The 14748-nt window shown below is 44.6% G+C and overlaps 3 protein-coding genes across 3 annotated transcripts in view; 2 read left to right on the forward strand and 1 right to left on the reverse strand.

Annotated features, from left to right (window-relative positions):
* On the forward strand, positions 1 to 2533 carry asun (integrator complex subunit 13 asun). Its single transcript, XM_073972382.1, has 5 exons — positions 1 to 920; positions 982 to 1283; positions 1348 to 1806; positions 1875 to 2044; positions 2105 to 2533. The coding sequence occupies exons 1-5, from the start codon at positions 90 to 92 to the stop codon at positions 2437 to 2439; spliced, it is 2097 nt and encodes a 698-aa protein (XP_073828483.1). The 5' UTR covers positions 1 to 89; the 3' UTR covers positions 2440 to 2533.
* Positions 2498 to 13229, forward strand: Mst89B. The gene is made up of 3 exons (XM_073972390.1): positions 2498 to 2678; positions 3071 to 3387; positions 12914 to 13229. Exons 1-3 carry the CDS (start codon positions 2603 to 2605, stop codon positions 13145 to 13147), a joined length of 627 nt encoding a protein of 208 aa, XP_073828491.1. The 5' UTR covers positions 2498 to 2602; the 3' UTR covers positions 13148 to 13229.
* Positions 13138 to 14748, reverse strand: part of Mat89Ba (nucleolar protein 6 Mat89Ba) — a 22482-nt gene continuing 20871 nt past the window's right edge. The window contains exons 7-8 of the mRNA XM_073972372.1: positions 13793 to 14193; positions 13138 to 13715 (exon numbers count right to left, since the gene is read on the reverse strand). Coding sequence (XP_073828473.1) covers positions 13248 to 13715; positions 13793 to 14193 — 869 coding nt within the window. The 3' untranslated portion in view covers positions 13138 to 13247. The remainder of the gene's footprint in view (positions 13716 to 13792; positions 14194 to 14748) is intronic.

Below are 14748 nucleotides of genomic sequence, written 5' to 3' on the forward strand. Positions count from 1 at the left end.
CATCAGCGATCAGCTGTTTTCTTTTGTTTATTGTGGTGCATTCCATTCAACGCTCAAAAATTGTTGCATGTTTTAATTTTGTGAGAAAAATGTACGATATAAACCAAAAGACCATCTTCGTATTGGACCACACACAATACTTCAGTATATCCAGTGAAGATTATATACCACTTGATTTTCTAAAGGGGAAATCAAACAATCCTTCGGATCCTCTGCCGGCAGCATCACAACAAAATCTACAATTTAGTAAAAGTCTGTGGACATCTTCGGTGGAATCATCCATTGAATATTGTCGAATTGTGTGGGATCTGTTTCCTCGTGGCAAATTAATTAGATTCATTGTTAGTGACACGGCGGCCCATATTGTGAATACATGGAAGTTTGCAACACAAAATATGTCGCATGTTTTGAATGCGATGGCTCTGGTGGGAGTTCCACAACGAAATACACCCCAGTCATCAGACTATTCTGTGATACATGGTCTTAGGGCAGCCATAGAAGCATTGGCTGAACCAACGGAACAACAATTGGCTCTAATGCAGGGTCTTGAAAGTGCTGGAGGTGGTGGTATTGAGAAAATACCCAACAAGGGTAGGGTGATATGTATTACATCTGCCCGCGATAATCCAAGCATGAAAAGTTTGGAAGATATTTTTCATAATGTTCTAATACAACAGAACACCGTGGCCATGGCCCAGAAAAAAATTCTGCCCATTGATCATTGTCATTTGGTTATTATCAATATGGTGCCCATGAATATGGAAACCCTGGTCACGAATAGAGTTAAAATGGAACTATCGCCTTGTTTGTCCACAGAAATTCATACAACCATTGCTCCGGAGATATCTAACAAGTTGACACATCTCATAATGAGTCATTATGATTTGGCCAGTACAACTGTCACAGGGATACCAATGAAGGTAAGGTATGCTTAGGATGGGTAGGTGTTGTGAAGAACGTTTTTAAAATTTCTCTTTGTAGGAAGAACAAAATGCCAATTCAAGTGCAAATTATGATGTGGAAATTTTGCATGCTCGCAATGCCCATACGGCAATTTGTGGTAATGAAGCCCTGCTACCCACTAGCATAAAAGAGGGTGCGGAATATGAAACGGTGACATTGAAATGGTGTACACCTCGTGGCTGTGGAGCATCGGATATGTCAGCCTGCCCCCCTTGCTTGGCACAACATAGGGTTACGCCAGTTGATGTTACCAGCCGTCCTTCATCTTGTCTTATTAATTTCTTGCTAAATGGTCGTTCGGTGCTTTTGGAAATGCCAAGGTAAGGCCAATTTGAAATTAAGTTTGTACTTTTGCCTTTTTAACGTTAAGGCGGGGATTCATAGGAAAACTGGTGGTAAGACAACTAGCCACTTGCTTTCGGCCCGTGGTGGAGAAATTTTTATACATGCCTTGCAAATTACCCGATCCTGTCTTGAAGATCCTCCCTCCATATCAGAGGGACCTGGTGGACGCATTACCGATTATCGTATTGCAGATTTTGCTTCGTTTATAAAAGGTCATCGTCTGGTGCCGCTAAAAACCAAGGCAAAACCTGAGGATAATTTAAATATTTCCCGGGAAAGGCTATACAAACGATCTTTATACTTCCCCCTCACACTGTCTACAACAATTGTGTTTAATCTGCAACGTTCCCTGCCATGGTTGTCCAATTTTTTGCGTAAAATTGCCAAGGAAGATATGGATAAAACCGATGAGATCCAGTGTCAACAAAATATTTATGATCTCTATACAGCATCGACCAGGAGGGAGTTGTTGCCATTTTCCAACTTAAATGCCAATAGGTAAATAGAATTTTCAATGTACAAAATTTCTTTGCTTTGAATGATCATTTTTTTTTTTTTGTTTTCAGAATTAAAGGCCACAAAAAAGTGGATCAGTATAAGCTATTTTGTGCTGAACTAGAAGTGATTATTAAGAGTTACGCCTCCACGCCATATCACAAGGTTATATTGGAAAATATACAAAATGTTAGGGCGGCCTGTGGTGATGCTACAGTCAAGTCGGAATTGGATGGCACAAGTGAGAACTTTGTATTTATTTTTGTTTAAATACTTTGTTTAATGTGACCCTCTTTTGTAGGAGATCCAAGTGGTAAGAATATTATAAGAGCAACAACAGATTCTCCGCTGTCTCCGCCACATTCCATGGAAACCAGCTCTTCCGGCACTGGACACAAGGCCACAAAGCGTAGCTTTAGCAATGTTGGACAAAGATCACTATTTGATATAGTAGCCAGCGCTGAGCGTTCCCAGTGCAACAAGCGAACAGATTTCTCAGGACGTTTATGCACTCCAATTGGCCAGGTGGCTAAACTTTATCCCGACTTTGGTTTGAAGGATGGCGAAAGCTCAACAACGGCAACACCAGTAAAGGAAGAAAATTTAGGTATTAAATTGGAGGGTATAAGAACCTAATCGGTGTGGTAACCGGGTAAAATGTTTATATAAAGTTAGGAGAGAACAATATGTCATTACAAAACAAAATTCGAAAATAAAATAAACACACAAATTGTTTTTTTTTTTCTAAATTTTTGGGTAAACTTTTAAATTTTTATTTCCGTTTTAAAAATTGCAAAATATGTATCCTCCTCCTCCCCCACCTTCAACTAAAAAAATTGTGCACATATCTGAGGAGACTTTGGCTCCCACTTTTGGTAAGTGCAATAATTTCCAGCCGTTCTCTTTTAGGCATAAATTGAATACTCTACCAGCTGGCGGATAAATCTGAAATGTTTACCACAGGTAGTTCTTTACGTCCTGATTACAAAAATATAAAGTTTGTTGGGGGGAAGTCCATACTTCCCGAGATATGGGCCTCTGAAGTTCCGAAAATTCCCTTGTTAAAGTAAGAAAAAAAATAAATAAAAAATTTTGTTCCCGTGCCCATAGGAGAAAGTCTCAATTACCCGGCCGAAGGCAGGCTACTTAGAAATAACTTACAATTAAAAAAAATTTCAGATTTTTCCCGCCAGCTGGTAGAGTATTCAATTTGTTCCCTCTTTTATTTTACATGTATCCATTCCCTCTTCTTTTTGCTGTCCTTTAGTCCACTTTGTTGTTGACAATGAACCGTTTATTGCCATACAACAAGATATGCGCCGAATTGAAGATGTCCGTTTGATAAGTTTTCAAAAATTAAATCAAAATGGCTATCCCATTGCCATTGAACCCATGATGGCAGAATATCTCTATCAACTTTTGCAAAAAGGTTGTGCAAAAATTATTTCATCATCAACGAAACCCTGCGATATATATCCCCAACCAATGGATGTATCTTCTGGTGGTGGTGGTGGAGGAAGATGTTCGATAGAAGAACAGTTGAAATGGGATAGATGTAATAATAATTCGGCAAGGCAAGTGCCTGTAAGTATTGTTACAAAGAAATTGCTTAGGACATTGATTTTTTATGAATATTTTCCGAAATTTAGTGACAACTTCGGGTAAAAAGTCTATAGACGACCAGGAGGGAGTCTTTATAGACGACGAGCAGGGAGTCTTTATAGACGACGAGCAGGGAGTCTTTATAGACGACCAGCAGGGAGTCTTTATAGACGAGCTGAAAGGAGTCTTTATAGACGAGCTGAAGGGAGTCTTTATAGACGAGCTGAAGGGAATCTTTATAGACGAGCTGAAGGGAGTCTTTATAGACGAGCTGAAGGGAGTCTTTATAGACGAGCTGAAGGGAGTCTTGGAGGTCTTTATAGATGATCTGGAAGAAGTCTTTATGGACGTGTTGGAGAGAGTCTTTATAGAAGAGTTGGAGGTAGGCTTTATAGACGAGCTGAATGGAGTCTTTATAGACGAGCTGAAGGGAGTCTCTATAGACGAGCTGAAGGGGGTCTTTATGGACGAGCTGAAGGGAGTCTTTATAGACGAGCTGAAGGGAGTCTTTATAGACGAGCTGAATGGAGTCTTTGTAGACGACCAGGAGGGAGTCTTTATAGACGACCAGGAGGGAGTCTTTGTAGACGACCAGGAGGGAGTCTTTATAGACGACCAGGAGGGTGTCTTTGTAGACGACCAGGAGGGAGTCTTTATAGACGACCAGGAGGGAGTCTTTATAGACGACCAGGAGGGAGTCTTTGTAGACGACCAGGAGGGAGTCTTTATAGACGACCAGGAGGGAGTCTTTGTAGACGACCAGGAGGGAGTCTTTGTAGACGACCAGGAGGGAGTCTTTATAGACGACCAGGAGGGTGTCTTTGTAGACGACCAGGAGGGAGTCTTTATAGACGACCAGGAGGGAGTCTTTATAAACGACCAGGAGAGAGTCTTTATAGACGACCAGGAGGGTGTCTTTATAGACGACCAGGAGGGAGTCTTTATAGACGACCTGGATGGCGTGTTTATAGACGACATGGAGAGCATGTTTATAGACGTTCGGTAGGGATTCATTAGGTGGAGGATATTCTTTAGGCAGTTGGTAGCGTGCAAAGAAGGTGGAAGGTTGGGAATCCACGCTCGGGTTGAATCTCTTGGCCTTCGGGTTTGGCTTCTTCACTCCCTTAACTACTCCATTCTAATACAGTTGGTAGCCTAACTGCAACCCTTGGAACACCGATAGGCACGCGTTCGCCTGACACCTCGGCAATAAGGAATCTCTAATTCGTAGGAGATCAACAAAAATGACTGATGAACGCGATAGCTTGCAAATTGAGTATTCGATTTGGCCGGTAAAATTCCTTTCAAATGTACATCAAGTTCCGGAAAGCTTCAAAATTTTCGATGAAATGCAGTTTAAAAGCTTCTCGATGATCGCTTTGAAATTATTACCAAATGTACTTCTTATGGTCCTGTTTACAGCCAGGGATAATGCCCCAAAACTCACTAGATGATCGTATGTTGGCCTTAATTAACTGACGGGCATCATAACTATCGATAGTGACACCCGCCAGACTGTTATTTCTTCCTTCAGGTACCTGATCCACAAAATTACAACACTTTTGCCCTTCAATTCAGTTTAAGGTCAGTATTAAAACTTAGTTCGGCGGCAGCTGCTTTTCAATGATGCAGATTAATCTGCAAAATGCGTAGCACCTGCCCCTATCTACTCCTACTGAGTTTCACGAGGTGGTGGACTCAGTCGAAACCGAACCCATCCTGAACCAAAATTCAGTTTTCCCTCACGAACCTTGAGATACTCCTCTCCTGAGGAGTCTATCGCCATCTTTACGTCCATCCCTACATTCTCCTTACGAGGGTTTAGACTTATGACAGTCCAGTCCTTAATAAGGAGATCTGGGTTCTGGAGCTCCAGCATCCTCAGCAGAAGTTCCTTGTCCACGGGAGGTGGGGGAAGCCATGCTGGGAATACCTTCCTTGATGGAATCTCCGCTACAGAGACCGCAGCAATTTTTGCCCCCTCCAAAAGGTCGTTAAAGCCATTAACGGTCTTCTTAAGGTACTCTTGCGAGCTCCTGTTGAGACATTTGATGACCTTAACTCCCTTCTGAAGGAAGGCACCGCCAAACTGACGGTCACCCTGATCTACCTCAGTGGACACAATGGCTCTACGAAGACGAGTCTCGAAGAGCAACCAGTGACTTTCGCTGATTTTCCCGAAGGGGTCAGCTCTGTCGATGATTGCAACCAGGAGATCATCATCGGTTGCCACTGTGGCCGTTTTGGCGTAGGGTTTCCTACGTCTTTGATCACGGGCCTTGGTAGCAGCTTTTCCCGAGGAGGTGGACGCCTTCTCAGTACTGGTGCTACTTCCCTTGGCTTTGCGATCAAGAACGCCAGCATAGGAGTCCGCCGTGTTGACCGCCTGGGAGATCATCGTCTTCTTTGGCGAAGGCTGTGGGCCTTCTCCTCGCGTCGTCACTCCCGAACAGCTTGCGCGGGTCTCATAAACCTTTTGTTCCTCCGTTTTACCCTCGTCAGTTGGGGTAGCATCCGGATTTGGGGACAGTCACCTTCCCCAGTTGACTACCCTTACGAGAGTCTTTTGGTGTCGGATTATGCCCCTTATCCTTTTCCAGTCCTTTCTGATCCGGATTCGGCTTCGGAACAGCTTTAGGTTCCACCTTACTGCCAGAAGCAGCAGGCTTCACCTCCACTTTTTTGCTTGTCACCACAGTCTCTTTCGAGTCTTTGGCTGAAGCAGCGACAGGGTCTGGGAGGAAGATTTTTCAACCAAGAGTTCGCATCTGGGTGCGTTAGGATATGTTCTTTCGAACTTCCTAACGTACTTGAGCTTACTCTTGATGAAAGTAATCTCCCTCTTTGAATGCGAGTTCGCGTCCCTTCCCACGAACTTGCGCAGATACGAAATCGCAAGTTTATAGTGGCTCGTATCTGCAGCCTCTTTGGGGGATATTGCAAGTTAAGTTGTTGTCCGTCGATGAAGTCTCCTTGGATTCCCCAACGCAGGCTGGAGACTTGTTGGAGTTTCGGTTGATTCCTCATCGTTGGCCATCATCGACTTAGAGTCAGTAGCTGTTGATGGATCCTCTTTAGATTCTCCATCAACATCCATTGACTCAGTAGCAATCTGCCTCCGAAGCTTAGTATCGGCGGGTGCCGATACAGGACCAGACTGGATCAGATTTGTTGGGGATTGCGAACCTAGGTCCACAACCTCTTCGGCCACATCATCGTCAGTGGACATGTCATCATCAGACCTCCTAGTTGACTCAGCTGGGATCATCGTAATGTCCAGTTGGTCGTCAGTGAGGGTGAGATTATTTACCATGTCCTTTGGTGGCATGGTTGGAACAAGTCTCTCCAGTTGGTCAAGGAGTTTCCTACTCTGTCTCCAATCACTTTGAGATTTCCGTGTAGGTCGTCCCTGCCCAAAACTACGGTCCTGTCAGCCGTGGACTGATTTACACCAGTTATGGCTAAAGCGTTGTCCTTTGGAATTTTGCCGGTTCGTCAACTATATTTCGGATTGAATTTTCTGCACTTGTAGCAGTTACAGCTGTAGGTGCCAAGGCATCCACACCTAAGACAGCCGGATCACAATCGCTTGATGAGATGCTGAAGAGCAGAATCATCAACTCCCATCTAGGAGAGAGTTCCGTAAGGAAAAAGGTTTGCAGGGGTACGCCTCAAGGAGGAGTTTTATCACCCCTTCTCTGTCTCCTTGTAATAAACGAAATTCTTGTGAAATTCAACCAGCTAAGGACGAAGGTGGTAGCCTACGCTGACGATGTTGTTGCCGACCATATCAGACCTTATGCAACCTGCTTTAGTCTAGCTGTCTCGCTGGGTTCGCGCCAATGGACTTGGTGTAAATCCAGCAAAGACAGAGCTCGTACTCTACACGAAGAAGCGCAAAAATCCCGATTTCTCGTTACCAAAGCTGGACGGTGTTGCCCTAAAACTTTCATCGGAAGCCAAATACCTTGGCGTTATCCTGGACCAACGTCTATATTGGAAAAGGAACACTGAGGAGAGGGCTAAGAGAGGTTTTATGGCACTCTATTCCTGCAAGAACTCCATTGGTAAAAGTTGGGGTCTCAGACCAAAGATCTTACACTGGCTGCATGATACCGTGGTTCTCCCCATTCTTACCTATGGCGGGCTTGTCTGGTGGCATGCTCTCGGGAACAGTGCACTTCTGTCCAAACTATCTAGTGTTCAAAGAGCCGCATCTCTGCTAATCTCTAGTGCCATCGGAAGCACACCTTAAGCCGCCCCGAATGTGATACTTGATCTCCAACCTCTGGACATCACTATCCACTTTCAGGCGGCGAGGACGGCTTTCAGGCTTAGAGAGTCGGGTGTGTGGCAGTGTTCACGATCTGGACATGCAAAGGTCCTCTCCCCTTTCACCGAATTACTTGAGTTTAGTGGATCCAATGGCGTCAGTGATTATATACCCACTGTACTCAACTTCAACCAAATTAACGTAATAATTGGAAATAAGCAGGGATGCCTGGTCTAGTGGTAGCCCTCCTCTTGGCGGTCTGGCCATCTATACAGACGGCTCCAAGATGGAGGATGGCACAGGTGCCGAAACCCACAAATTAAGCAATCCTTCAAACTCAACGATAACTGCAGCGTTTTTCAGGCAGAGATTTTTGCAATAAAGAAAGCAGTGGAGTTGGTCAAAGAACTTGGGAGCAGCCTCAAAGGACCGGTGACTATTTTTGTCGATAGTCAAGCGGCCCTTAAGGCCCTCAAGTCATGGACCATAAATTCAAAAGCTATCCTCGAATGCAAAAACGCTCTGCTTGAAGTACGTGTGATATCGTTGGACTTTGCTGGGTTCCAGGACACAGTGATATAGAGGGAAACGAAGAGGCGGATGCACTAGCACGGGGTGGCTCTCAGTCGATTGACTTACCACTTGAGTCATCTACCAGACCACCAGTGTGCTACTACATCCGTAAACTTCGCGGTTTCTTTCTTGAGAAGGCAGGGCAAAGATGGCAAACGGAACCTGGTTGTAAGGTATCCAAGGCAATCTGGCCCAGCTACTCTCAATCTAGAACCAATTCTCTCTTTTCACTAAATAAGTTAGGGATAAAGACCATTGTAGGACTCATTACCAGTCATAACATGGAACAACAATAGTGTAGACTATTGTAGGCTATGTCAAGACCCAGAAGAAACAGAGACGGTCGAACATCTACTATGTAGGTGCCCCTCGCTACTCACGAGGAGACATCGATTCTTCGGTAGAAGTGAGATAAATACTCTGACTTTCTTCTCCGGCATAGGCCCCATCTACATATACCAATTTTCCAAAAATCTTACTTGGCTTGGCAAACAAAACTAATCAATTACGTTTTTATTCTTCTTCGCAAAGGGGATAGAAATCGGCACAACTATAAACTACACCTTCAGCCAATCCCACGACGGCCGGTTCTATGTACCGGATTGACCCGAAGAACCATCTTCTCGGCCAGGGGCCGTCACCTCAGCAACTACTTGTTCGTGTTCGTCTTTATTTTTATTTTGGGAGCGGCATGTCCCGGAATGCCTGCTCCGGATTCTTTTGGTCCGTGCCGGGAATGAGATTAACCCCGGGCCATGGTTCTGCACCGTTTGTCAACGTCTCATCCACCATAGGTCGGTGTCTATGAGATGCAACGGGTGTCAAGGATGGGTGCATTTCAGAAACTGTTCAGGCCTCACCTACCTGAGGGAGTATTACGACAGGGTTTATGTTGCCTCGTGCTGCGCCAATATAAACCCCAGTGAGTCTTCATCATCAACATGTCCCAGTTCCTGAAGATGTGACATTCTTGCAGTTTAACTGCGATGGTCTTCGAACCAAGATCAATGAGATCGTGGACTTTATGAGTCGGAGAAATATCATAGTCGCGGGGATCCAGGAAACGAAGCTGAGCAACAACTGCAGTCTTCGGAGTTGTGATGGATACAACGTTCTTCGCCAGGATCGTACGAGAAGCGGGGGTGGAGGGCTTGCATTCCTACTGCACCAGTCTGTCCAGTACAGACCTATCTCGCCTGAGCTAGACTCTAGTGACCCATACTTGGAGTGTATGGAGGTAGCGGTAAGGTGTGGATCCGCCGAGATAGAACTGTTGAATGTGTATATCCCGCCGGTCAATAGCTGTGCCCCGCGTTATTTGCCTAACATCAGGCCTCTGTTGCGAGGTGATAACCGGCTGGTCCTAGGGGATTTTAATGCACATCACGAGTTATGGCATTCAGCTCTAGGAAATGACCAGAGAGGTACAGATCTGGCTGAGCAAATAGATAGCTCCACATTCTGCACTCCGAACGAGGACGCACCCACCAGGATTAGAGGAGACTGCCACAGTTCGCCTGACATATCCATCGTGTCACCTGGTCTGACGAATGACGTGACATGGCAACCCGTCATTTCTCTTGGGTCGGACCATCTCCCAATCCTCATCTCCATAAACAGACCACCAGACTTCATAACCTCTGAACGCCGCACTTTCATTAATCATGGAAAAGCGGATTGGCAAGGTTTCAGAGAGTTCACTAATCAACGCTTCAGAGAACTGCCCAGTCCCTCTGATGTTCGGGTAGCAGAGAGGAAGTTCCGAGACATCATCACTGCTGCAGCCGCTCGCTTTATCCCTGCTGGTCGAATACCTGAAATAAGACCAAATTTCCCAGCAGAGGCGACGGGATTAGCTAATGAGCGTGATGAGCTTCGCCGTACGAACCCTAACGACCCCAGAGTCAGGGAACTGACAATGGAAGTCAATAGATTAGTCAGTGAACACAAGAGGAAAAGTGGCTAGAACATCTGAAGTGCTGCAACATTGGAGCCGGCTGTAATAAATTGTGGACAACGGTTAAGGCGCTATCGAACCCTGGTAGGAGAGACGATCGGACATCTGTCACGTTTAACGGCGTGGCTGTGACAGATCCGAAGAGGTGCGCTGGCTATTTCTGCCGACAATTTATCGAGCACCCCGATAGCGACCGGGCGAAGAGAAGTGTTTTGCGATCTCTTCCAGCCGAAGAAGAACCGCCACAATTTACGATAGATGGTGTTGCAGATGTTATCCGAGGCGCAAAGTCATCCAAAGCGCTTGGACCTGACGGAATTTCTATGGTGATGCTAAAACAGCTGGATGGCCCAGGAGTCGAGTATTTAAGTAAGGTCCTCAACTTATCGCTAGCCACCCTAATAGTTCCCGATGCCTGGAAGATGGGCAGGGTGGTCCCGCTGCTGAAACCTGGCAAAGATGCCAGTAAAGGTGAGTCGTACAGGCCGATTTCGCTTCTATCACCAGTAGCAAAGATACTCGAGGCATTACTCCTCCCCAGCATCAGAACGTGTTATCCAGTTGCAGATCATCAACACGGGTTCCGGAAGCAGCACAGTACCACAACAGCACTGCACGCCATTTCCATATATATTGGACGAGGGCTCAACCAGGACAAACCATGTCACAGAACAGTGATGGTAGCATTGGATCTGACCGAAGTGTTTGATACGGTCAGCCATGCTAGGCTGTTCGAGGATATCGAGAATACTACCCTCCGGCCTTGTCTGAAACGCTGGGTCATCAACTATTTGTGTGGTCGCCAGTCATACGTGGAATTCAGAGACAGGAAGTCCAAACCCCGTAGAGTGAAGCAGGGAGTTCCCCAAGGAGGGGTGATATCTCCGGAACTGTTTAACCTCTACCTCTCTGCAATTCCACGCCCTCCCGACGGCATTGAGTTAATTACGTACGCGGATGATTGTACACTCATGGCGTCAGGTCCCAATATCGGAAACGTTTGTGAAAGGCTAAATGCCTATCTCATTGATCTTGTGGAGTTTTTCCACGCGAGGAATATGAAAATATCCACCACTAAGTCAACAGCCACACTGTTCACCACATGGACGGCGCAAATGAAGCTCCCACTGAATGTGCAGGTCGACGGTGCAACTATTCCGACCACAAACTACCCCAAAGTCCTAGGGGTCACATTCGATAGCATGTATAAGTCGTACCATCATACTACAGTTATCTGCGATAAGCTGAGAAACAGGAACAAGGTCCTCAAGTCCCTAGCCGGCAGCACTTGGGGTGCGGATAAAGAAACCTTGTTAACCACATACAACGCGATAGGCCGGTCTGTGGTAAGCTATGCGGCGCCAGCGTGGTTTGCTAACGTAAGTGATACGCAATGGGATAAACTACAAATCTGTCAGAATGCTGCCCTGAGAACAGCTACAGGGTGTCACCTCATGTCTGCAGTGGACCATTTACATGAGGAGACAAAGATCCTTCCTGTGAGTCGTCACAACAGGATGTTGACGATGCAGTACTTGCTTGGATGCTATAGGCAAGACCACCCAAATCACCATCTGGTGGATATGCCTGAACCCCCCAGGCGAGTAAGGGAGGATTATAGAGATCCAGAGAGAGAGGTCCAAAGATATAAAAGAGAACCTCTAGATCAACGTGCATACCAGGCAGGTTTAAGAGACATTCATACTGATGCGGTTGCAGAGGCTCTGGCAGCCTACAGTGTGAATATAGTCCTCGAAGAGCATCCACCACCCGTTGCAGCGGAAGAGCAGCAGCTGCCAAGACAAACAAGAGTCGTGTTGGCGCAACTTAGATCTGGTTGGTGCAGCCGCCTTAATTCTTACTGGGCCAGGATTGATGGCACGCGGAATATCTGCCCAGCATGTGGCACCGGTCCGCATACTACGCAGCACCTGTTTAACTGCCCAGCCAACCCGACTGACTTAACTCCTCTCTCTCTTTGGACTAATCCAATTCAGGTGGCGTCCTTTCTGAGCTTGGAGCTGGAGGCAGAGCCGAATCAATAAAATAAAGAGTTACATATACTTGTAGAAGCTGCTACAACAACAACACCTTCAGCGGGCACACACCCACATCCTCAGTACACCACTCCACTACATCAACATCTCCACCACAACCTCAGCAGCCAAACACCCATATCCAGTATTCATCACATCCATCACACCAAACCACTCTACATCAACAGAACCAGTAATAGACCAACCACCGTATTTTTCACCTCAGAACAAACCAGTAAACACACATTACGCATAACATCAACCACAATAAACCACTCTACTTCAACAAACCTGCAATAAACCAACCACCGTATATGTATCACCTCAAATAGACCAGTCACCACACACAACAATTTGATTATAAACCGGCATCTATCATCATCACAACCTGAACAACAATACATCAACAACTCTACAATAGACCAACCACAACACACAACCTTTCTAAGGATGATCACAATGGACCTCAAGGTCTCCGAGTGAAGTAGACTGCCAACAACCGGTAGCTGCGCGTCCTAAAATCAAACCAAGACGGGTTTTTCAGTCCCATAGACGTGGTTGTTTGAGCAATTTTTAAAATCCTTTCCACTACATAACGGTATTTCTTTCAAGAAACTTTATGAGAGTTACTTTAGTTCCTTAAGATAATTCACTTTCATACATTTACAGTTTCCCTTTACGTATTCACGTGGCACCTCAACTGCTGATCTTAATGTGTGTGTTGAAAAACAACCACCTTCCCAGTGTTTAAAGTCCAAACCCACTGTGTGCCCCAAGAAGGTTTCATTTTCTTGTGCAACACAAACCCAAGAATCAATGATGATGACCTCTCCACATTCACGGTGTCAAGATGCCAGAGAACAAAGAAGACATAAGAAACTTGCAGCATCATATTTTTCTTAAAAACATACATACATACATATGGAAATGTATTTAAAAAAATTCCGTTAACTATGTATATACAACAAAATTATGGATAAACGAAAAAAACTACTTATATTTTCTAATATTTCTTGGCTTTCTTTTTAAGTTTTTGCTTTAATTTCTTGTTGTTGTTGTTTGGTTTGTTGAAGGATTTTGCAGGGGCATTTGTAGGTGTGATCTTTTTGTTTTGAGTCGTCGACGGCACAGCTGGTGTCTTTGTTGACTTTTCTTCTTTCACCGCAAAATATCTTTGTTTTTCTTTTTTTATTGCACTGGAAAATTCCGGCGACTTGTTGCCCGATGCCTTTTTAACCGTTTCAACGCTACCCAAACGCATATAGTAATCTTTGAGAATGAATTTGAAATCTTCTATTAGGGTTTCCTTTTTAGCCTGTACCCTTTTTGGATCGTGGGCAGCCAATGAACAGCCATTCACTTCATTCACCTTAAATTCTTTCACTTCAAAAGCATTGGGTTTCCAAATAACGGCGATTTCTTTGCCACCACAGGGATTATAGAAGAAGGCAGCAAATTCTGAATAGGCTTCCTGTAGCGAAAAAAAAAAAAACATTTTCGTTTAGCTTGATTGAAGATGGTGCTACAACAATTCACTCCTTAGCTTACCCTCAATTTTTGTACTGCATTTTTCATGAAATTACTACCCGCCAAGGGCATATGCCAATTGGGTTTTGTAAAGTCCACAAATGGTGAACCCAATTCAAATGCCAAGCTATTACTAACAGCTTCCGGCTTAAGTTGTATGACCAAATCATAACCCTCAGTGGGTGCTTTAAAAATGTGTACAGGTTTGATGAAATTGGTGCTGGTCAGCAGTGTGGATTCAATGATTTCCAAACATTGCCTAGCCAATAATGTAACTCGTGCTAAAACGTGTGTATTGGGTTGTCGTTCCGTTGCCCAAATTTTGCCATAATGTTGTCGATCATATGGTGTCACCAGGCACAACGGGGGGAATGAATCTCTTTCGGTGCTGAATTTTTGTTCCAAATCAGAAATCTCAGATTCTAAAAATGAAAAGTGGATAAAATAAAATTAATTAATGAAATCCAAGATAAAAAATATATTCTTTAAAAATCCAAGTTTAGTGACCTGATGGTGCTTGAAAACATATTCTTTAAAAATATAACTTTAGTGGCCTGAATGTGCTTGAAAAAATATGTTTTGGCACAAGTTGAATATACGGACTGGATTCGGATCAATGATAACAAATTTCGATTCAAAGGAAAATTTTGTTCGCGTTAGCCGAGATTTGTTCCTGTCCATAGGAGAAAGTCTTAAATCCCCGGCCGAAGGCCGGCTATATATAAAAACATTTCGATTTCAACCTCGTAAACTTATCATCAAAACCAAGGGAATTTTTGAACTTTTGGAGCCTATATCTCGGGAAGTATGGACTTCCTGCCCATGATACATACATTGGCGTGATCAGCACTGCAAGCCCTACCTGCGATAAAAAATGCAGATAGATCCGAATCCAGTCCAAACATTCCTCCTGGTCCAAATACGCTAAGAGAGTGGTCTGATGGTCTTTGAAAAAAAAAATTTTAAAAAATCCAAGC

This window comes from Musca autumnalis, unplaced genomic scaffold (assembly GCF_047663935.1).
Source record: "Musca autumnalis isolate F117 unplaced genomic scaffold, ASM4766393v1 scaffold_1, whole genome shotgun sequence".
NCBI classification, from domain to species: Eukaryota; Metazoa; Arthropoda; class Insecta; order Diptera; family Muscidae; genus Musca; species Musca autumnalis.

Excerpts from the sequence above, each read along its gene's own strand:
- asun (XM_073972382.1), top strand. The coding sequence starts at position 90 with ATGTACGATATAAACCAAAAGACCATCTTCGTATTGGACCACACACAA. Across the intron at positions 921-981 it reads TCACAGGGATACCAATGAAG|GAAGAACAAAATGCCAATTC; the intron begins GTAAGGTATGCT and ends TTCTCTTTGTAG. Across the intron at positions 1,807-1,874 it reads TCCAACTTAAATGCCAATAG|AATTAAAGGCCACAAAAAAG; the intron begins GTAAATAGAATT and ends TTTTGTTTTCAG.
- Mst89B (XM_073972390.1), top strand. The coding sequence starts at position 2,603 with ATGTATCCTCCTCCTCCCCCACCTTCAACTAAAAAAATTGTGCACATA. Across the intron at positions 2,679-3,070 it reads GACTTTGGCTCCCACTTTTG|TCCACTTTGTTGTTGACAAT; the intron begins GTAAGTGCAATA and ends GCTGTCCTTTAG. Across the intron at positions 3,388-12,913 it reads ATTCGGCAAGGCAAGTGCCT|TTTCCCTTTACGTATTCACG; the intron begins GTAAGTATTGTT and ends ATACATTTACAG.